The sequence below is a fragment of the Neopelma chrysocephalum genome, unplaced genomic scaffold, assembly GCF_003984885.1.
Source record: "Neopelma chrysocephalum unplaced genomic scaffold, ASM398488v2 Primary Assembly neopelma1_43, whole genome shotgun sequence".
In the NCBI taxonomy this organism is placed as follows: Eukaryota; Metazoa; Chordata; class Aves; order Passeriformes; family Pipridae; genus Neopelma; species Neopelma chrysocephalum.
Window position 1 is genome coordinate 14,168,858 of NW_020897702.1, and position 21,911 is coordinate 14,190,768.

General features: G+C 44.8%; 1 protein-coding gene across 1 annotated transcript in view; it reads left to right on the forward strand.

Moving 5' to 3' along the window:
• MAML2 (mastermind like transcriptional coactivator 2) overlaps nucleotides 1-17,312 on the forward strand; it is a gene marked incomplete at its 5' end in the record, with an annotated part of 214,000 nt that extends 196,688 nt beyond the window's left edge. Inside the window, 3 exon segments of the mRNA XM_027677369.1 lie at nucleotides 4,228-4,431; nucleotides 6,717-6,828; nucleotides 12,576-17,312. Of these exon segments, the coding sequence (XP_027533170.1) occupies nucleotides 4,228-4,431; nucleotides 6,717-6,828; nucleotides 12,576-13,558 (1,299 nt within the window).
• Nucleotides 17,313-21,911: the final 4,599 nt, after the last annotated feature.

The window sequence follows — 21,911 nt, forward strand, 5'->3', positions numbered from 1 at the left end:
ACATTTGAACATAATGTTCTTTGTGATGCTGATGAACAAACCCCCAGTTGTGCTACCAGCTCTGAGGAGCTCTCACTGACTGCCTCTTTCTGAGTCTCATAGGTTTTATATCTCACTGTAACATCAGAAGACGTGGTGCAACACACCTGCTTTGTACCTAGAGCACTGTCGTGCTGAAGTTTCAGCACCATTGGACCAGCTGGGGTTTTGTGGTGCTTGGTGAACACTAACTCAGCCCTCAGCTGCTGCCACTGCCCCAGCTGGCACCAGACACAGCCCTGAAAGGGCTGCAGCTCATTTGGAGGGATGTGGCATGTCAGCAAGTGGGGCAGGAACTGGGGGCAGACTCAGATGGACATTTGTACTTGTTGGAGGTATGAAGCTTCCAGCCTGTCCCTGACACCTGGCTGGCTGCATGGATGTTCTCCTGGTCATGTCGCCTCCTTGGAGGCAAAGTGGAAGGTTACCTTCCTTGTGCATGGTGTCACTGTGCAGGCAAGCACTTGGGGTTCTGCAGATGGAGAGATGCTGGGCTGCCTCTGCAGCCTGCTGGGCAGAGGGACCCCTGGGCAAGGGGACATGCACATCTCACTCCAGGCTTTCTTTGGTCAGGGGTTTCTAAGGTTAAAGCACATGAACCACAGCACGGGAACCTGGGAATGAGGTTCACAAGGCGGTACCAGCAGCTTTAGATGTGTGGAGTTGTAGTAAAGCTGCTGCAGTAAAGCCAGGCTTAGAGCAGGATGAAACAGTTCAACGAAAGCAGGGTGACTCCAACCCAAATCTGCCCTTCCTCATCAGGGATGTTGAAAGGTGCCCTTTGTCCAAGTGCAGGAGCAGAGCCCCACATCCCTGACAGCAGTGTAGCCCTTCTGCTGTCTGATTTGCAGTGCTGCAAGTGTGGGGTGAGAGCAAGGCTCAATAGCACTGGTTCATGAAGGGTCAAACTGCTGTGCAGCTAATCCCCTAATTTATTAGGAAAATTCTCCCATCCCAACATGGCTGATGGAAGATCAGCAGGCAGGAGAAGTAACACATCGTAGATTCAGAGGTTGGCACTGACATTTCATGAACAGCAGGGAAAGGACCAAATGCAAAAAAAACCCCAACCTGGCTCCAAGTTGATGATTTACACTGTTTTCTCAGGGTCTGTTTGCCAAGCAGCTGGTGTTTTGTGCCAATGGCTATTACAGAAGAGCTTTCTTTGATAGGTACTCTGAATGGACACTACACAGTTTATCTTAAAACAATCCCTCCTACTGCTTATATGGGCTGGTAGGGGATGAGGGAATGAAAAAGTTGGCCTTTGTTGGTTTTTTTAAGCAGGACTGTGAAAGCATATTCAGGGGAGCCTGCACTATCTGTGCAAAAATGCAACAGATGAATTCTATTAATGGATGGAACATGTGGCTGGGTTCAAGCGAGAGTTGTCATTTGAATATAGAAGTCAAAGCCAATTTTTTGTAACATATTTTTCTTTTCAAAATATTTTAAGAAAGACAAAAAAGTTTGTGCAACAACTTGGCAAGCAGGTCTGTTGAGAGGAGGTATTTTCTATCTTGCAGCTAACATAAGGGCTGAAAAATGTGGCAGTGCCGAGCAATCCTGGATTCCTTCTGGAACTGAAAGAAAGTGTGCAGGATATTATTGTGTAAGAGCCCAATAAATTTGAAGGGTGGGTTTGTAAGACTGCCTTGGGGGCTGCAGGTGGCTCCAGAAGAAAGTCATGGGTTTTATTTCAGTAACAGTCTTTAAATACTTTATCTAACTAGCTACACACTCATGTGTCCCCATCTAGAAGCCACAGAACTATTTTAGAATAGAAACACCCATAACAATCACTGCATTTCTTCCTTGCCAGATGGTAGAAAGATAAGTGGGATTAGTCTGTAGTGAGTGTCATTGGGGAGTGGAAGGATGCAAAAGCTAAGGCACAGAAATGGGCTTCCCTGAAGTTTGCAAAGCAATAAGCATCAGTGTTCCATGGTCTTCAGAGCATGAGTGGAATCATAGAATCAGCCAGGTTGGAAGGGACCTCTGAGAGCATCAACTGCAACCCTTGATCCAACACCACCCTGTCAACTAGACCATGGCACTAAGTGCCACATCCAGTCTCATCTTAAAAACCTCCAGGGACAGAGAATCCACCACTTCCCTGAGCAGCCCATTCCAATGCCTGATTACCCTCTCCGTAATGAATTCCTTCTTAATACCTAACCTAAACCTCCCCTGGCACAGCTTAAGACCATGCCCTCTTGTTTTATTGATAGCTGCCTGGTAGAAGAGACCAACCCCCACCTGGCTACAACCTCCTGTCAGGGAGTTGTAGAGAGTGATGAGGTCTCCCCTGAGCCTCCTCTTCTCCAGGCTGAACAACCCCAGCTCCCTCAGCCTCTCCTCATAGGACTTGTGCTCGAGTCCCTTCACCAGCCTCATTGCTCTTCTCTGGACCTGCTCCAGCACCTCCTGAACTGAGGGGCCCAGAGCTGGACACAGTACTCCAGGTGTGGCCTCACCAGTGCTGAGTACAGAGGAAGAATCACTTCCCTGGACCTGTTGGCCACACTGTTCCTGATCCAGGCCAGGATGCCATTGACCTTCTTGGCCACCTGGCTTGGCTCATGTTCAGCTTCCTGTCAATCCAGACTCCCAGGTCCCTTTCTGCCTGGCTGCTCTCCAGCACTCTGTCCCCAGCCTGTAGCGCTGCACGGGGTTGTTGTGGCCAAAGTGCAGGACCCGGCACTTGGCCTTGTTGAACCTCATCCCGTTGGAATCAGCCCAGTTCTCCAGCCTGTCCAGGTCCCTCTGCAGAGCCCTCCTGCCTTCCAGCTGATCGACACTCCCCTCCAACTTAGTGTCATCTGCAAATTTGCTGATGATGGACTCAGTCCCCTCATCTAAATCATCAATAAAGATATTAAACAGAACTGGTCCCTGGGTATGTATGACCAGTCCTTGCTCCACTGTTGGTCAGTCCATGTTTCCCTAGATGCCACGGGGGACAATGGCCATGGAGCAGACTTTTGCTAGGTAGTAGACCAGATCCTGGGTCTACACCTCGGTATTGAGAGAACCCCTGCGTAATAGGGAGCATCAGACTCCAGCTGTGGAGTCTTGTGTTGCAAGGCAAAAATGCTGCTGTCTGTTAGGTTATAGAGAGTTATGTAGTTGGTTCCTATGCTGAATTGCAGCCAATTGGGGGCAGAGAATGGATGTGTCTCATGACTGTTGTGACCCCTCCAGTGTATCGCATTTTCTTTGTAGCTGGGTGGCTAAGGAATACCTGAGTATCAAATGATTCAACATAGGCTGAGTGGTTTTGTGTGTACACTGAGAAAGCTATTTCCTACATTTGGTAAAGTCCCAAGTACTAAACACTGGTGAAGCAAGTAGGCAGAAAACATATTGCTGCTGAGGGAAATCATGGCTGAGAGAAAAGGAGCAGCATATTGTCACTCCATGTCTCATCTTGTATGAGCATGATTTGAGTCCTCAAGTACTTTTCCTATTGCTTTCTGCAATGAATTTTGGCCAACGCTTCCTCATGAAGCTGCACACTGGGAAGAGGAAGCAGATCTAGATTCCTCACCAAGACCAGAGAGATCCTAAAGCACTCTTCAAGGTCCTTCCCAGTTACACATTTGTTTTACCAAGGAAGTTGATACACTCTAAGCCTATTTAATCCTGTTGCTAGTGGGAGTCAATTAGCAATCTCTCAGAGATTGCTCTTGTCAGGGAGATGATGGGGTGAATGAAAGCAACACTATTCACCCCTCTGCAAAGTATCAACTTACCACCTCTGTATTTTCTAAGAATAGATGCCACTTCTAGTAATAAGTCTGTAACTTCTTGCTGCTGTTCACCAGATGGTAGGAACCAGCAGACGCTGAGTTTGTTCCCTCGTGGTCAAACAAACAGCTGTACAGCCCAATGCACGTTTCCTGAGACATCCTCAGGACGGCTCTGTTACTTCTGGTCATGTTTCCCAAGCTCCTGGTACAATATTGAGGTTTTCCACTGGAATCACCTGGCACATTTTCAGTCTCCCCTGAGCAACGAAGTTATTCAAACCCCTTCTTAATTTGTCAAAGCCTTTGTATCCGTCACTTGTCCCAAGAGTCTGTGGGCTGTGTCCTGAACTTAAGCTAATTACATACAAAGGATTATTTCCTTTTCTTGATGCTTGTTATTATTTTCGTCCTTCACGAGCCATTTCTTCTGTTTCAGGATCAACACTCTGTGGTAGGCCAGGGAGCTGGCCCCACTCCAAGCTCCAGTTCTTGCTCAAATCCAAACACTGGAAGTGGTTACATGAACTCATCCCAGCAATCACTGTTGAATCAGCAGCTGATGGAAAAGAAACAGGCTCTGCAACGGCAAATGATGGAGCAAAAACAACTCCTTCTACAGCAGCAGATGTTGGCAGAAGCTGTAAGTTTTCTAATTCCTTATTTTACATGGAAAATGTTGTCAAAAAAACAATAGAAAAGAAAGCTAAGATGGGGAAAGAAATCCCCCTAAACTTTGAGGTCGTTTTGGCAATGCCTAGAACTTCAAGAGTGTGCCTCATATTTTTCAGCACTTTGCTAAGCCCTTTTCAAACTTTCTTCAGTCTATATGGAACAACTTAAATATCCAAGCTACTGTGGTGTCATTACAAGAACAGTCCAAGCATATACTTGATTTGAGGCATATGGAGATTGTCCATGGGTTTTTTTGCAAGATAAGCCAACGTGCACTGCTAAGCTACTTCAACCTCAGAGGAAAGTTGACTTCCAGGCTCTTTGACCCAGGCAGCATGGTGTAAAGTGCTTGTGTGATTTTGGGTTTCAACACAAGTTATATGCTCGGCTGGGATCATACACGAGTCCTCCTTTCTCTGTTTGTCTTTTCGCATTTCCAGATACCTGTAGTCAATTCTTCCCTCTCCTTTGGTATCTGAGAGACCAATTGGGAGTTTCTGGTCCTTTTATGAAGTATGGGGGATTCTACAAGGAAATATTTCTTGCCTTTTGGTTTATGCAGAAGAAAAACGAAGTTTCAAGTCAGCTCTATGTGATGCAGTTTTCTGTCAGACTTTTTGGCAGAACAAAAAGTTAATTGCTCAAATAGCTCCTCTTAAAAATAAATAAAACAGAAATTGAAAATACTCTACAGAATGTGTTTTTTTAATCAGTTTGACTTTGCTTTTGTATCGTGTACATAGAAACAGACAAAAAGCTTGCCTACAGTTTCTGCATGCATTGCAGGGATTTCCTGGGAGATAACTTGTCTTTCTTCTTCACAAGGGTTCAGGTTTAGCAGGATGTAAAAACAAGCCTTAAAAATCTTAATCAGATCCCTCACTCCCATCATGCATTATGGAAATGCCTAAATACCACAAGAAAGGCTCTTTTCCCAGTGTTTTTAAGTGCTCCTGGGAGAAGAAAAAACAGATTTTTCATTAGAACGTCCATTTGCCTGCTCTTTTCAGGCAGAAGATCCTCAAATTACTCTGGTGGATTTCCATCACAAGTCAGGGCCCAACTCTTGAGCCAGCTTGCCATTCTGGCAGCTGAGCATGAAACCTGGGCACATTGCAGAGGTGTGAAGCCTGCCCAGCAGCTGCCCAGTAAGGGTGTGCGCGCACCAAACCCACAATTTCCTGCCACGGGGCCACGTGTCCCAAGGTGTTGTTGCTCATGGGTGAACAGTAGCACTCTGAATGCATCAAGTCACACTGATGCTGATGAGAGATTGGCATTGACTCTGGTGCCTGCTCTTTCCAGATCTTTATGAACACAGGGCAGCTAGTCAGATTTCAATTCAAGGACTTTGATTTCTATCTTCCTCTTACCACAGACATGTCCCTGCAGGCTCAAAATAAAAAAAATTCCCCCCAACTAATATTTTTTTCTGCAATCTTTCCCTTCTGTCCTTGCCCCAACACTTGTACTCCCAGTGTAACAGGAAAGACAGCACCACACATGTGTGCGGGGAAGCGCAGGGCATTGGTGAGTGGCATGAAAAACAGCCAGCACAGCACCATCCTTGCTGTCATCCCTGCTGAGGGGAGATGGAGCGCGAGAACAAAACTGATTTTTGTGGTCACTCCTCCAGTTTAGGAGGAAGGAGTGAGTGAGGAATGGGCATGGCTGTGGATGGGGATGATGAGCTGAAGTCCTCTTTGCCAGCTGTGCATGCTAAGAGAACTATCTGGGTGAAACGGGCTGATAGTCATTGATGCAGCCAAGAAGCAGGTGTCAACCTTTGTTGCTCCCCAGCTGCACCCTGGCTGTGTGGGTCTTTTGGGTTAGACGTGGGTGTTTGCTCTGTCTCTGTTCTTTCAGAGAAAGCACACCTAGCTGGACGGACAGGGAGGGAGCCATGAGGAACCATCAGGCCCCTCTATCTGATCAGCATGGTGAGCAAGACAGGGTGTACATCAGAAGATACTTTGTACTGCACTGCAGATGTGGACAGTGTTCTCAGAGGCTGAGAAACTCTCAGTGGTTTTAAGGAAAGTTGAACCAGTCTCAAACACTCTGCAACCAGCAAAAAGGTTTCTTATAGAAAACAGTTTCACAGTTTCACAGGTGCCTCTGTGGACCAGACAGGGTGAAAGGAAGAAACACTTCAGATTTATACATACTGAGACAACAAAGACATGGGCAAAACACAGAGACAGGAAAGCATAAGGAAAAGCAAATTAATGCATTTCTACTCTAATCCTCTAGGAGAAAATAACTCCACAAGATCAGCTGAACAGACACTTGACACGACCACCACCAGATTATAAAGACCAAAGAAGGAACGTGGTCAACATGCAACAAGCAAACCAATATCCTGGTAAGTGCCTATGGGTTCAATGAAACTGTTTGTTTCCTTCCTTCCTTCCAACTGGAAGACAATCCAGAAGAGCCATGCATGTACAGATGACCAGGGCATGATTTTCTGGATATCCACTTACATCACCACAGAGGCAGTGGGTCGTGGCTGTTGCTCTCCTGTGCTACTTACCTTACTGCCTTGCACCACTGAGAAGTGCTGATGTGCGATCTGGTGGTTCATCCAAGCTGATACTGCCTCTCTCAGACATGAGGAAGGAGGGGTTGGTAACCCCTCCCATTAGCACTGTCTGAGGCAGAGGTGGACTAAAATATTTGATGCAGGTGTCCTCTTTACTATGCAACCTCACTCCATCCAGATGCTTCTCTCATGTATGAGGTACATTTTGCTTCAGAGACTGAGACGAGAACCATCCCTCCCTTTGAATGGCAGTTCATGTACAGTGTGAGGACCCTCATACTGATTTTTAAGTACTTCACATGGCACCATCATGGGTGGTACTTTTGGTCTCTTTAATATGCCATGGTCATGGCCTTACTGCTGGTCTACAAGCAGCATTTCAACAGATTAGTCAAACAGTAGAGGAAAAGCCCCTGGTTCTGCCAGAACTGCCATGGGCAGGAAATGCCCAACTCTTCAGGACTAGTCCTTTGTTTCAGCTCTTGTGCCCTCACCTCCTTGGAGAGTCTAGTTTCGGAAGCACAGGCCTGCCTGTTTGACTTTTCACACTGTTCACCTTGCTGGTTGGCTGGAGGCCACTCAGAGAACAAAGGAAAAAATGCTGAGGAGAGAGAGGAGGTGGGAGAAATGCAGCAGATGGGATCAAAGGATGTTCTTTATACTGCAAAGTGCCTTTGCATGTAAGTATAAAAAGGATCCTTTGCCTTCTAGTATCATTTTGTATACAACATACTCAAGAAAAAAAAGATGGTTTGGTGTTTTGTTTTTCCATAACTGTTGGCTCTGCAGATTCAGCCAGTGATCTGAGTCTTTCCTTCCTATGTGTCCTTTCCAGCAAAACTTTTTCATCTTCTATTACGATTTTAATGAGCTCTGAAGTGAAGCTGTTTCACATGCCACCCCTCTGCCCAACCTGCTGGCCATGGGACCACCAGCCCAGCTCTGTGGGGAAGGGCCAGGCTGGGCTGCTCAGGAAACATTCAAGCACTTCTTTGCTTTGCTTCCAAGTTCTAGCAGTGACAAGCTTGCTGCAGGCTGGAAACTGCTGCTGGAAACTGCCACTTTCTAATGGACCTGAGAGTTTATGATCTCCAGTAAATTTCCACAAGCATCCCTAATGCCAGTGTAATAGCCCATGATGAGGGCAATGCCACAGGGCAGATAGCACCCTGCTTGCTGGCTAACTCCTGTGCTCCCAAAACAAATGTTTTGGCAACCCTAGCAGTTTGCTGGAGAATCTTGTGATTTGGTGTGTTGTTTAAAGGCTCATTCCTGGAATCAAATGATTAACTGAGACTCTTGGCTTTTACTTAAAAACATTCCTTTTCTAGCCTGAGAGAGAAAATGGAAGTGACTGCAGACACATCTGTAAAGGCTCCAAAATGAGTAGATCACCATTGTTATGTGGTGGCTCTTGTTGTTAATCTGATGGACTCTTTGTCAGTCTTGTGGTATTTGGAGTCCCATCTGCTGGGTTTGAAGCATGTGGGATTGGCAGCACTTGTCCATTCAAATCTCAAGTCCCTGCTGAGTGAGCCCTGGGAGGACAGCAGCTTTTTAGGCCAGCCTCGGAGAAAGGGCTGTTCTAGGAGCTTCCCACAAAGCTACCAGACGGAGTGATTAGGAAACTCTTGCATAAGGGAGTAACAGCAGGGAATCTGTTCCCTTTTTCTGGGAATAGCTTTGCTCAGGTCAGGGAAGAAGAGACAAAAAGCTAAATAAAATAACACCGGGGCTTGAAGAAACTTGATTAAGCATTTTATTCCTCTATGCTTTTCCTCACAGTGCCATGTCATGGCAAGAAGCAGGTGAATCAGGTAGGGAAGACGTTTCTCTGAATCGCTGTAGCCTGGGATGCCCAGCTGCTGTACACTGTGCTTCTGGGTAAGGCATTTCTTCCCATCTGGAAGAAATCAGAACAGAAAATATGTATGTTAAAAATAAAATCATAAAAATAGCAATACAAAGAAAAAGGAAGCTTCGTCTTTTGTACAAGTACAACCCTTGTCCCAGCCACTTGTATTTTTCAGAGTATGGCATTTGCAGGAGCACTGAGGTCTGTTCAACAGCTGGCAGGGTCACCCCAGGAGGGGCTTCATCCCAATGACGAGTGAAGCAACTCCACAAACTTGTAGTTCAGCTGGAGGGAGGAAACCAACTCTCCCCAGCTTGGTGTTCAAGGTCTTTTGAAATGCCACTGAATTCTGTACCATTCCTTCTCTTTGATAACAGCATAAAGGAGCAAAGAATCAGGGGCCCTATCACCCCTGCAAAAAGACCATAGAATCACAGAAAGGTTTGGGTTGGAAGGAACCTTAACAATCATCCAGTTCCAATCCCCTCTTGCCCTGGGCAGGGACACCTTCCACTAGACCGCCTTGCTCAAAGCCCCATCCAACCTGGTCTTGGACACTTCCAGGGATGGGGCATCCACAACTTCTCCAGGCATCCTGTTCCAGTGCCTCACCACCCTCTGAGTAAAGAATTTCTTCCTTATATCCAATCTGAGCCTATCCTCTGCCAGTTTAAAGACATTCCTTCTTGTCCTATCACTGTATATCCTTGTAAAAAGTCCCTTGCCAGCTGTCTTGTAGTCCCCTTCAGGTACTGGAAGGTGCTAGGTCACCCCAGAACCTTCTCTTCTCCAGGCTTAACAAACCCAACTCTCTCAGCCTGTCTTCACAGGAAATGTTACAGTAGTTCTAAAAACGCACAACCCATCAGCAAAGCCAAAAATAGGGCTAATTGTGTGGTTGCCTGCTGAGCACTGACTGTGAGAATTTGATTGTCCCTGTGGAGCTAAAGTCATGTGGACTCCTCATAGCATCTCCTGTACCAGGAGCTGACCAGTTTGGGGACTGAATTTAGGTGCTCAAGTTAGGACAACATAATTCTTAAGGCAATTATATTCTTTACAAGTGTCTCCCGCTTAGAACCAGTTTGTGGAACAGGCTGCCTCCCAGGACAGGAGGGGAGCTTCTTAATTTAGGTATCTATGTTTATATTAATTTGGAACAAACACTCTGGTTGTGGAGTCACTCTCAGTGTTAATAATGATTTGGGAAGAGTTAATTTTTAAGTTCTTAAGGAAAAAAAATTAATCCTTTGCATCCATTACTAAATGGAAATAGCATATGTATAAAAATAATGCAGAAAAGGCAGAAATATATGATTTTTTTTTTTCTTCAGTTCCAGTCTGAGGGAGCTGAACATCATTATGGTGACATTTCAACAGGAACAATATATTAAACAGCTGTTCCTAAACACAGACTTTTAAAATATGTATGCACATGATTTGTCTTCAAGAGTTTTAAAAGAGCTGGCTGAGAAGTTCTCCAAATTCTTAATGTTACTTTCTATTTAGTCTTGAAACTCCAGACTGCTAATGCCATGGCAAAAATTAAAAGAGTAAGTAGGTTATTGTAGTCCTAGTGACCTAATGAAGAACTCAGAAAAAATACTTGGGGAACAGATACAGCCTGAATAATAAAGAATATAGGAAGGGGATATAATTACTGTCAAACAACATGGACTGATATGAAAGAATCTTTTCAAATTTCCATAGTATTTCTTTCAATGAGATGACAACTTAAAGGTAATAGTTGTTCAGATAATGTCCTATAAAGCATCTGACTTCTTACTGCCAAGTTTTGTTAAAAAACCAGAGTGACACAAATTAACACAGCTCAAAAGGTAATTGCTGACAGATCTCCAGATATCACTGTGAACAGGCTGCGTGATTGGAACCGAATGCACAAACACTGTCCAAGACAAGGCCGAACAAGAAAAATAGAGCATACTTTACATCCATATTGGAGATGTGCAAAAGCTATTACTGTGACTAGCAGTGATGCACAGCTCTGAAATCAAACATCGAAAAGAGCTTCGAAGGACCAAGGGACTGGAAAACATGACACTCACTGAGACTAAAGTATTTGGAGAATGCTGCAGGCATGACATAGTCTTGAAGCACCTGTGTGGTAGGAAGGAACTATTGATGAACCACCTGATAAAATTCATCACACAGACCAATATATAAGATTCAATGACAAAGTTAAAGTTAGTCAAATTGTCTGGTTTTGTTGTATGTATGAAGGATCAAACCAAGGCGGTGTCCCATGTCCAACAATTGTTACTAGTTGGTATCTATGAAATAGAAAATCTACAGAATCATATGTTCCTTCCTCTGGCAGAGGGTCAGGGAATTCCCGAAATGGTACCTTGGTAGCCAGCCCATTCAACAGCTTTTCTCATGCTTTGGGAGCCACCCAAAGTGATACGAGAATTTAGCTTGCACTGTGCCGTGCGGCAAACATTTCCTCAGCTGACCCACACATTGTGTGAAGAAACATCTCCTTTCTTTAGCCTTGAATCTGACGTGCTTCTCACAGGGCTTGTACTGGAAGCAACAGTAGAAAAGGCAATTAAGCTATGGAGCAGCTGATTGTGCAGAGAGAGTTCTCCACAGTGCCATCTACAGCAGCTGTGTTTGGAAAATGGTTGTCTTCAACCAGCCTCTCAGGGATTAATTCAGTCTTGTGCTGCATAAGCAATCAGCGTACAATGGCATAATTGACTTACCACGGCCTCAAAATAGACTATGTAGCCGCAAATGTGCAAATGTGCTACAGAAGTGAGCTTGTATCCAGGTTTGGAGGCTGAAGACCTTTCTTCTTGTGATTCATTGGCAGGTGTCAGGTACAGGAAAATCCTCCAGTGGGCAGAATTAGCCATGAGTGCTAGATTTGTGCCAACTCATAACTCATAGTTTTCTAATGCACAAAAGGTGAATTTCATGTGCTGCAAGTGCAAGCATATCATGTGTGATTCCCTCAGCTTCTACAGGAGCAAATGGCCATAGCCCAGCAGGAAAGGGAGTTTAGAAGGGCATCTGGGTGGGACTCCCCAGATAGAATACCAAGTCATGTTCTTGTACCTACTCTGCTGCCACATGGGAGGACAGGCAGGTCACAGACTGGGCTGAACTGCTCTCCCAGCATATGGCTGCAAATGTGTGAGCTGCAGTCTCGGCTCCCACTGTCATCTGGGACAGGCATTCCTGGAAAGGATGGATACTGCTGCTGTAGGTGAAAAAGGAGCCTGATGATGGTGCCTCTAGCTCCCCATTGTCCCTAGAGGGAGCCAGGATGAGCCATGCCCTTTAAGGAAGTTCTTGATCTGTGATCACTTAAACGGGCTTTGTCCAGTCTAAGGTGACTAGCACTTCTGTAAAAAAAGGCAGAGAAGTCTTCTCTCCTGCCCAGTGGTTCAGTCTGTCCTTCCCAGCTCTAATATTTCTCTTACAATAAGTACTAGTTTTGGCTCATCTGCTGTCCTCTGAAGGGATGGAAAAGCCACCAAGGTCTTCATGTAGGCCAAACCACCCTTTGGATGATAGGCATCTATAAGGCCTTGAGCAAGTTCATGTAAGTCCTCTTAAGAGCATAGTATCTTCTTCAAGAAATTCTGCTATTAGAAAACTGGATTTTTGACCAGTTGGTATATGAATGACACCACTCATTCATGCACTCATGCTTGTTGTAACATTTTTACTTTCTCCTTTCCAGGTGGTTCGGCAGCTGTGAGCATAAGCTCCAACAACATGTCCTTATCCAACCCAATTTCAACTCACAGCATCATGCCCCAGAGCTCCAGTCTCATGTCCACTACCGCTGGAACCCGAATGCCTTCTGTTCCTGCTGCTCGGAATATGGGCTGCTATGGGAACCTTCCCTGCAACCAACCAAGCACATACAACGTGACTTCAGGAATGAATCAAATGCAGCCACACAGAAACCAAAATCAGGTTCTGCCCAGTCAGAATAACCCCATGGTGTCCCGACAGCAAACTATGACACAGGGAAACAATGTGACAGCTTTTGGGACGGGGTCAGTGGTCAACAATCAGCAAATAAGGCCAAGCTTGAACCATGGAGCAACAGGTATCCCTGCTCAACGGCCAGCCAATGTGATGATCACAGCTACTGCCACTGCCCAGAACTGGGCCCCACAAGAAGCTGCAATGAAGCAGCAGGATGCACTGAAGCCTGCAGGGGTCCGTTTCCCCACTGGCACTCCATATCCTAACCAGTCTTTGCAACGCAATGTAGGCAACCAGCATTTTCCTCAGCGTGCACTGGCACCTCCTAACCAGTTAACAGCGGGAGTCCAAATGAGGCCTCCTCTAAACCCAATGCACCAGACTCTAAATGGACAATCTGCTGGCTCACTACGAGGGCTCAGCATAAGACCTAACCAGCTGAGAGGACAGACTATGCCTACCTTGAATCAGCCAGGAACAAGTATGACACCGCCGTCATCTCTGCCATCAACCGGTTTCACATCTACCAACCAAAACTCTAGGGGTTACCAAGGAGGTGATCATGGTAATGACCTAGCATTTGACTTTCTGAACCAGCAAGGTGACAGTATAGGACCTGCACTCAACAGTGACTCGGACTTCATAGATTCTTTACTGAAAACAGAACCTGGTAACGATGACTGGATGAAAGACATCAACCTCGACGAAATTCTAGGGAACCACTCATAAGTGACAGTACCGAGGGAACCAGATGAAGAGGCAGCAAGGACATTAGCTTTCTCTTTAGATGCCAACAACCTGCTTTATTAATTTACACTCCAGTAACTGGGCTGTTCTTTAAAATACCACATAGGGCAACTGCCCTCTTTGAAGAGTTGCTCTAGGAACAAAATTGAAGTCACCCCAGATGAAGTGATAGCGTAAGTGATATTCCTGCCTGTCACAAAGGAGTGAGAATGCATGAAGGGTCTGTTCCCCACACCAGTGCCCAGCGCATTGCAAACTCATCAGTTCTTCTCACAGGGACTGTGGGGAAAAACATGTTTAGCTTCCCACACATGGAAGCACCAGACAGTGGTATGGGTTGTGGAACAACATTTCTCTGAGTGCAAGTAAGAGCCCAAGTGGTCCAGAGTTCTTCAGTCATGATGTTCACAGCCCTTAACTTCCTTGGGACTGCAGCCCTGACAGCATCAAGCCCTGTGTAAATCTCATGGCATTACAAAAACTGTTTACTTCTGCTCCGTACAAACTCACATGTGCTTTCTCAATGATTTTATTATAAACCCTCTATCTTTTGTAGCACACAACAGAGTAAGTGGTCTTATCCAAGAGAAGAAGGAAACAGATCATCCAACATGTTACTCAGTGTGCTCTAGCATTTGCATTCTCCCTTTCATCAGTGCTTGCAGTGAGTATCAGAGGACGCTACTGTCCTGCCAGTAACACAGTCATTTTGGGCATTGAGGGAAATACGAGATGAACTATTACCAAAGCTCAGGATCCTCACTTTGCTACCCTGCCCTACCCCAGAGACTCCAGTGACTTACTGGAGAACTTGAGTGAGAAGGGTGCTCACGATTTGACCCTCACTGACTATTTTCCCAGTCCAGCTTAGAGGAGGGCAAATGCTCAGCTAAGCCACTGTGCTCATTTTCATCTTAACCCATGGTGAGTGTCAGTTAGTTCAGCTCGGTCCTCTTCTATCAAGCAGGTTTACCCCAGAAGAAATGCCATCATTTTTGTCTGGGGAGAGGCTGTCATTTTGATTGCACTGCATTTTGGCTCCATCCTGTTTTGCCTTTGCTATACAGGGAGAGTTGAAAGAGTTCCAGTGATGGCCAAGGTCCCCACAGCCTCCACTGGGTGGAGTATGAGAGGCTCTGCCCCTGAAACTAGCATGCATATCAATTATAGCTTGCAATAGGAGGCTCCGCTCAGCCACATCTGTGCTTGTAGATGAAACGGTTCGGGGGAATATTTTTGGGCACTGGACTAAATCATCTGTTCTGGGTTTGGTGATGGCCCAGCTAACACTGCCCTGAGCAATTTCTGTCCATCACTAGGAAGATATCCTGGGGCAAGGACCATTTCCATAGGTAGTTTGGAGCCACCTTGCCTTGAAGGCTAACAGAGCAGAGCAATAAGCATACAGGCAATTCTATACCTACCAAGGAACAGTCTCAACTGTGTTAAATTTTTTGCTATAGATTTGGTCAGTAAGGACATCAGAAGGATATGCTATGTCACTATAAAGCAGCTCCACAGTGATTCAGACAGTATTCATGGATGGGAACAGATCTTGCAATTCAAATGAAAATGCTGTGCTTTAAAATGATGTGGCGCGACGTGTTTCACAGCCTCCTCTGAATTAGCTAAAACTAGATGTGGCAAAGGAATACAATGCCTACGTTCGCATGCCTTGGTGCCAAGAGGCATTGCTCTGCCTGTGCAAGTGCTTTATTCATCCTTGTTAGTAGCAGTGGGATGAGGAGACTATTTGACAATAGCCTCTGCACTTATCTGACCTATTTCTTGAGAGAGGTTTTAATAAGGCTTTTCCAGTCAGCTCACCCTGTCATTTCAAATGGGCACAATTTTTCAAGATGTTTCAAGAAGCACCGTCACACAAACGAGCACTAGCACCTCCAGGAAAGGTGTAACGTGGGCATTTAGTTAGACATGCCAGTTGAGGCTGTTCATTCCCAGAAATGTTTGTCGTAAGAGGGACAAGAAAGCCTGCTGCAGAATCCCTTCTGCCACCCCAGCTAGTGATCGTTGCACACCCCTGCATTGTGTAACATGGTCGCTCAGCTGCCCAGAAAGCTCCCTCTTCTCCCCAGTTTTGGCTGGGGTGCACGTGGTCCCTTTGATATGTCAGTACAAGTTTTTCCAAGTCTTTGAAGAGCTTTTCAGCTCAGGTCACTGGGGTCCCGCCTAAGTTTGGAGAGATACAAATGCAATCTAACAAATGTGTCCCCTATAAGTCATGCACAACTAGACTGAAATAGCAGCTACCCGAGTTTGAAGCAGAAGGAAGATTGGCTCATCTGCCTCACACACAGGCACATACCCCATCTACGAGCAGGTCAACAGTGACTGCCGGCGCTCTGGTAGGAACAGACGACTGCAATGGATGGCACTAAGGCCGAGGCTGAGTTAGTATCACCATGAGCAATGGTGACTGAAGTCTAGTAACTTCAACTACCCTCACACACCATTGAAAAAGCCACCACTGGTTCCTGTATTAAGACCAGACTTTTTTCCAGATCCTCAAATTATGTAACAAAATTGTTCAGCTGAGGAGCTGATCCCAAGGAGTCAGGAGTTGGACTCAGTGATTCTTGTGAGTCTCTTCCAACTCAGGATATTCTATGATTCTATGATACCATGTGGTGGTGGATTCAATGCTGAGTGTTTTCTTGTTGGCCTCACTATGGCTGTGAGTGCCATACCTGGGAGCAAAATTTCATCCTGTCTTAAGTAAATTCAAAAATGGTAGAGGCCATGTCCAGTCCTGTAAATATAAGCCTGAAGCATTTGAAATGCAAGCTTGTAAAGACTTTTGCAACCAAAACTTGAATCCAGTATCATTTCTTCAGAACACTTGTATCTGAATGGAGCTAGTGTCTTTTTTCTCTTTCTTTGCAATGGCTAAGTGCACTACCCTTATAGTCTATTTTTCATCATTGACCGGGCACTCTTCACAGTATTGGGTTGTAAATATAAAGAATTATTTGTTTTGTAAACTTTTGTAAAAACAACAACAAAAAGTAATAATATTTTGGTAGGAATAATAAAAATCATATTATTTGGGTTATATTTATACATATGTGAAATAAATATACTATCACAAAGTTGTATTTTATACAAAAAGTCAACGGTTACCTTTTGTATTCTATATACAAAGTTTTGTATTATACAATTGTTTATTTTTATCTGCAGACTTCAACTTTGGGTTTTGGGGGAGGGCAGAATGGGATCATGGTTAAATAGCTGGGTCTGACCCCAAGCTCACTGAAATTGATGGAGTCTTTCCATTGCCTTCACAGGGCTTTGAATCAAGCCTTTAAATAACCTTCAGATATGTTTGACATCTGAAGCTCTCTGGAAACCTCAATATGAAAACATTCCAGGTTTCAAATTTTTTCCCTGAAAAAGGCTTTTATTATTATTATTATTATTATTATTGTTATTGTTATTATTGTTATTGCAGCTGTTGGGATGCAGGTGGGACCTATGTAACTGTCATGTCCTTGTTGCATGTATGTCTGCTTTATATTTTCCCCATATTATAAACCAGTGTTTCTCTATACAGACTGAAAAGATGCTGTACAGAAATGTTTGTGTTTATGCATTTTTACATGTGGCTGTATATACCTCCTAGTACTATGCAGTGACACTTATTTGACTCCATTTATTTTTCACCTAAACATGAATAGTATGTTTTTCAGTAGCTATCAAAACTCTGCCAATAAATCAATCAAAATTATCCCAAGTGTCTCTTTTCTTAATGTGAATTTTTTATTGAATGTCTGTTTAGTCACCTGCTGGTTCATCTGAGTATATTAAAATTATGGTGGGGGGTGAGAAAAATGTTCATGTGGCAGCTTCTAGGAGCTCAGCCTGCCTCTTCGCAAGAGAGCTGTGATGTTTTCCTAGTGACTGAAGACATGGTTTCATTACCAGCAAGGGTTAACAAGTGATGGTTAACAAAAAATAGTATTTTAGCTCCTGGTGAATGGGTCGATAGAGTCTTGCAGCACAGCAATTTGCTCTGGGATCCTGCAGAAGTTAAAGCTGAGAACTGTGAACTCCCAAGAGTTAGGCACCCCAAGAGGGTTGGCCAGGTCCCCAAGCCCATGCCCTGCCCTGGATCATGCCCTGAAGACATCTGCCCCTCTCCCCTCACTAGCAGACACCCCTAATGAGATGCCAGAAATCAGGCAACTCCCTTCTCCTCCTTTCCTCCTTGCCTGCATCACATTACACCTCATTCTAGCCTAAAGAGATTCCAGCCTAAAGAGATTTCAGCGTGTACCAGATCATATCAGGTCCAGACTGTTTCACAAAAATATTCATCCCTACCAGGCTATTTTTAGCAGGTCAGCGCTGAGGAAGTGATGTCCTGTTCCTTGAGAGGCTTTCTGGGCTCCATCTCCAAGTGGGTGGCTCTTCCTACCCCACAAACTGAGCAGAAGGGGTGGCAGAAGGGGATGTTTCAGAGGGACAAATGTCAGCGCATCAATGCCTGTGCTCAAAGGCTGCCTTGTGCTATTTTCAGATGTAGGGGAAAAAAAAGGGCTCCCCACATCTTAACTGCTTCACTGCTGGTTGTGATGCTCAGGGACTGCCATCCAGCACATCCCCCCTTTCAGTCCCCCTCTGCTCACCTTCCCCCACGGGGTAAGTGGGGAGGCACCTCCCTTGGCTGCCCCTCACAACACCAGCTCTGCTGACTGCTGTCCTCATGGAGGGATGGGGGAGGATGCTGGCAGGTGCCCTGTGTCCCACTGCACCCGCTGTACCCACACTCCCAATCGTGGATGGACACACTGAAGTGAGAAGGTGCCCAGGAGTTGTATGGCTCTCTCTTCAGCATCTCCAACACAGGCGGCAGACGGTGCTTCCCTTGCACTCAAGGGGGGAAAATAAGGTACAGTCCCACTCATCTGAAGGTAAACCTGAAACAGGTCAAGAAACTCAAGCCCTAAAAGTGCCTTTTTGTCTATCCTGGCTGTAAAGGCAGACAACAGGGCAGGTGGGATGTGGGAGCCTCAGGCAGGGCTGCTGCCCACACGAAGAACACATGTGTGTATCAGTGAGCTGAAAAACAGCCTAGGACCCCTCCCTGCCCCTGAAGCGTGGTTGCCTGTGCCACCAGTGTGTGAGGGTCCCTGGTAGTGCTTGAGTGCAATATCCGCCCTCCTACAGGTCTCACTATTAAGAGGCATTCCCAATGTGGATGCAGGACAAGAGAGATAGGACATTATAATAATATGGACACACATCACCCTGCGCCACATGGCTTCCATGCCAGAAAATGTCCCCAGGCCTGTATCCTCTGCCCAGGGAGACGTAGCCAGAGAGACCACGTGGAGGTGGTGTGAGACAGGGGTGGTAGTGAGTATTTTCCCTGTCTGGCCAGAAGCAGCACAGCAGGAACTGCGCCAGACCCAGATGAGGGCTGACCTTTCCCACTGCATCTGAATCACTTGGTGGGAACCACTACCAGCTCAGATGGGCAGACCAGCCAAGAGTGCTGCTCCCTCCTTTGGCAGCATGGAGGTCTGGTAGCTGCAAGAACCAGGGAGAGGATGCCTCCTGCTACAATAAAAGCTTAGACCACAGGAAAACCTTACTTCATCCTAATTTTTAAATTGGGCATTCTCAGTCATGCAGACCAGTTTGATAGACCCTCTTTACTAGGATTCCAAATCATAGCCCAAGTATCCTTTTAAATAAAATACAAAATTTCATTGATTTCTTCTTCACAAAATTGTTACAAGCTAGCTCAACCAGAAGTTACTGTCATAATGGAGAAATTGCAGGGTAAAATCCTCATCCATATGCTCCAGAACAGGTCATGCAAACTGAAAAAAGAGGCCTGATTAGGACTTAGAAATCTAAGCTTTAAAAACAAACAAACAAACAAAAACAAACAAACAAAACCAAAACCACACACATACACACACACACGCAAAAAAAAAAAAGAAACCCAACCCAAAGTAGCAATTGCCAATCTGGCATTTTCATTACAAGGAGCTCCTTTAAAAGAGTCAGAGCTTAAATTATTGTTTTGCCTGTAATAACTCAGACTCCTATGTGTTGAAGAGTGATTATCCAGGAAGTGATGGCCTTTTCAGGTGGACATGTGGATCTTTGTGTTGCTGGTGTGCTGTGTGCCTGGGTACCAAGGCTGGATGAGCTGCTCCATCACCCTTGGGATGTGCAATGACAAAGCCAGCCCGTGCCTCCTGGAGCAGCACAGAAAAAGCCCCGCTTGGCTGCGCTGGCATGTGCCTGGTGAGCAGCTCATTCTTCCCAGACACGTTGTGCATTCCTGTGCACAGCTTCAGACAACAAAGATGCTCTATCTACATTTTTTGGAAGGCTGCCTGCCATGTTTTCACTCTGGCTGACTGGTCTGCCTTGTTTGAGAGGACACAGTTGCTCTGTTTTATCCTTCATGCCCAGGAACATCAGGAAAACCCTGTGGTGTTAAGTGTTTGGGTGAAATGCTGAGTATAGGTGCATCCATGCAGCTCATGTTGAAGTTAACAGATCTGAAGGCAAAACCTATCCCTCAATATCAATTTGACATGAAAGGAAAGGTTCCTGGTCATTGTGAAGGTCAATAAACAGGACATAAGGGCAGAGTTTGCCCTTGATACCATGTTGGAGGGACATGGTAAAAATAAAACCAGGGAATGTATTCAAATTGCCTTTTGTGCTGATCTGGTCTCTAAGTACAACAGGGAAGTTCGACTCTAGAGGCCTAAAATTATTTTTTTTTTAAATTAAGTTAGTTCCTGAAGAACTCCATGGTACCAGCCGCTGAGAAATATTTATTAGAAATTATTGTGCTATTGTTTGAGGATCTGATTTGGAAAGGTCCCTCTTGTAGATGTATCCTATAGGGTTAGTTCCATAAGTTGATTTCATGAACAAGTGGGCACACATGACAGTCAGGTTAATATATAATTCATATATCAATGAAATTTCCATCAGTGAAAGACATCTAACTTTCTCAAGTAAAAGCATATGTGGGGAATCTGGAATTTGGTTGCATCTCTTCAAATTTGATTTAGAAGGAATTTGGTGAATTTTCTGAAATTGCAGTTTCTAAAAAGAGAAATGTGTCAGATACATAGGCCATATTATTTGATTCTTCAAACTTCACGGTGTCTTTAAAGTAAATACTGAAGAATGTCTAAAATATATATGTGTTGGGCAAAATAACCCTTTGTGAATCTGCACAACTTTGCCAATGATGGTTTATTCATTTTTTGAGTTCTTTCCTCTCTTAAGGATTGTGCTTTTTTACCATGTTATTTGTCCTTCAGCAAGACTTCTAACTGGCATAATGTTATTCATAGTACCTCTGTGAGTAACAGCAAATCAAGACCAGTGTAAAGAAACCCGTTGTACTCTCTCACGTAATTTCCTTAGTGTGAACATGTTAGCCTTGGTCTGTTAGATAACCAGGCTGACAGGATGTCTACAGCAGAGACAGGAACTCCATGTATGTTCCCAAAGGCTGATCAAAGCGGCAGGGCTACGTGGCATCCCTATTCACACGTGAGCAGCAAGTTAACTGCCTTAGTACAGCTCAAATCAGGATTTCATGCATAACACTCCCTTAAAGCCAACTTTTCCCTTCATTTAAGTAACAAATTCACTAATCAAAAGAGTTTCCCCATAGTTACATGGCATCTTTATGCTATTATGTGCCGCACTGGTCTTGACTAATTCTGTGGATCCTGCCAGAGTAAAGCAATCGCATGATAATCTCATTCATTAACTTTCCCTCCCACCACAAAGACTTAATCTAGTGTGTTTTACAATATAAACTGTTAGCTTCTGACGTACAAATACCAACAGACCATCTGTTTATACTGGGGAGTTTAAAACCTTCTCATAGAAAATGTCTGGAGTGCTTTAGAGGGTTACAAAGAGAAGCTTTCAACAGCTGACAAGATAGTGCCATTTACAGAAGTAAATCATTAAAAATTGGAATAAAAAAAACATCCTGAAGAACATTTCATTAGTTTCTCAACATTGAATATAGCCTTTTTGTAAATGACTCAAGTGCACAAAACCACACAAAAACTCAGAAATATTCTTTTGTTACATCTGTGTTTTTAACCCTCAGTAGTGGCCTATTTTGGCTTTCCCTTTGGGTTTTCTTTTAAAAAAAAAATTAAAATTGAGTCCTTTTCATACACTTCACTGTGCCTCCAAAGCCTCCTGCTATTAGATCGGTTTTAGCTTTCAGCAAGTGAGAGTGTGCAATAAAGAAAAATCTCCCAATGGCCACCAACACTGCGACACAGCATAGCTGTGCACTTGGATGGCAGAT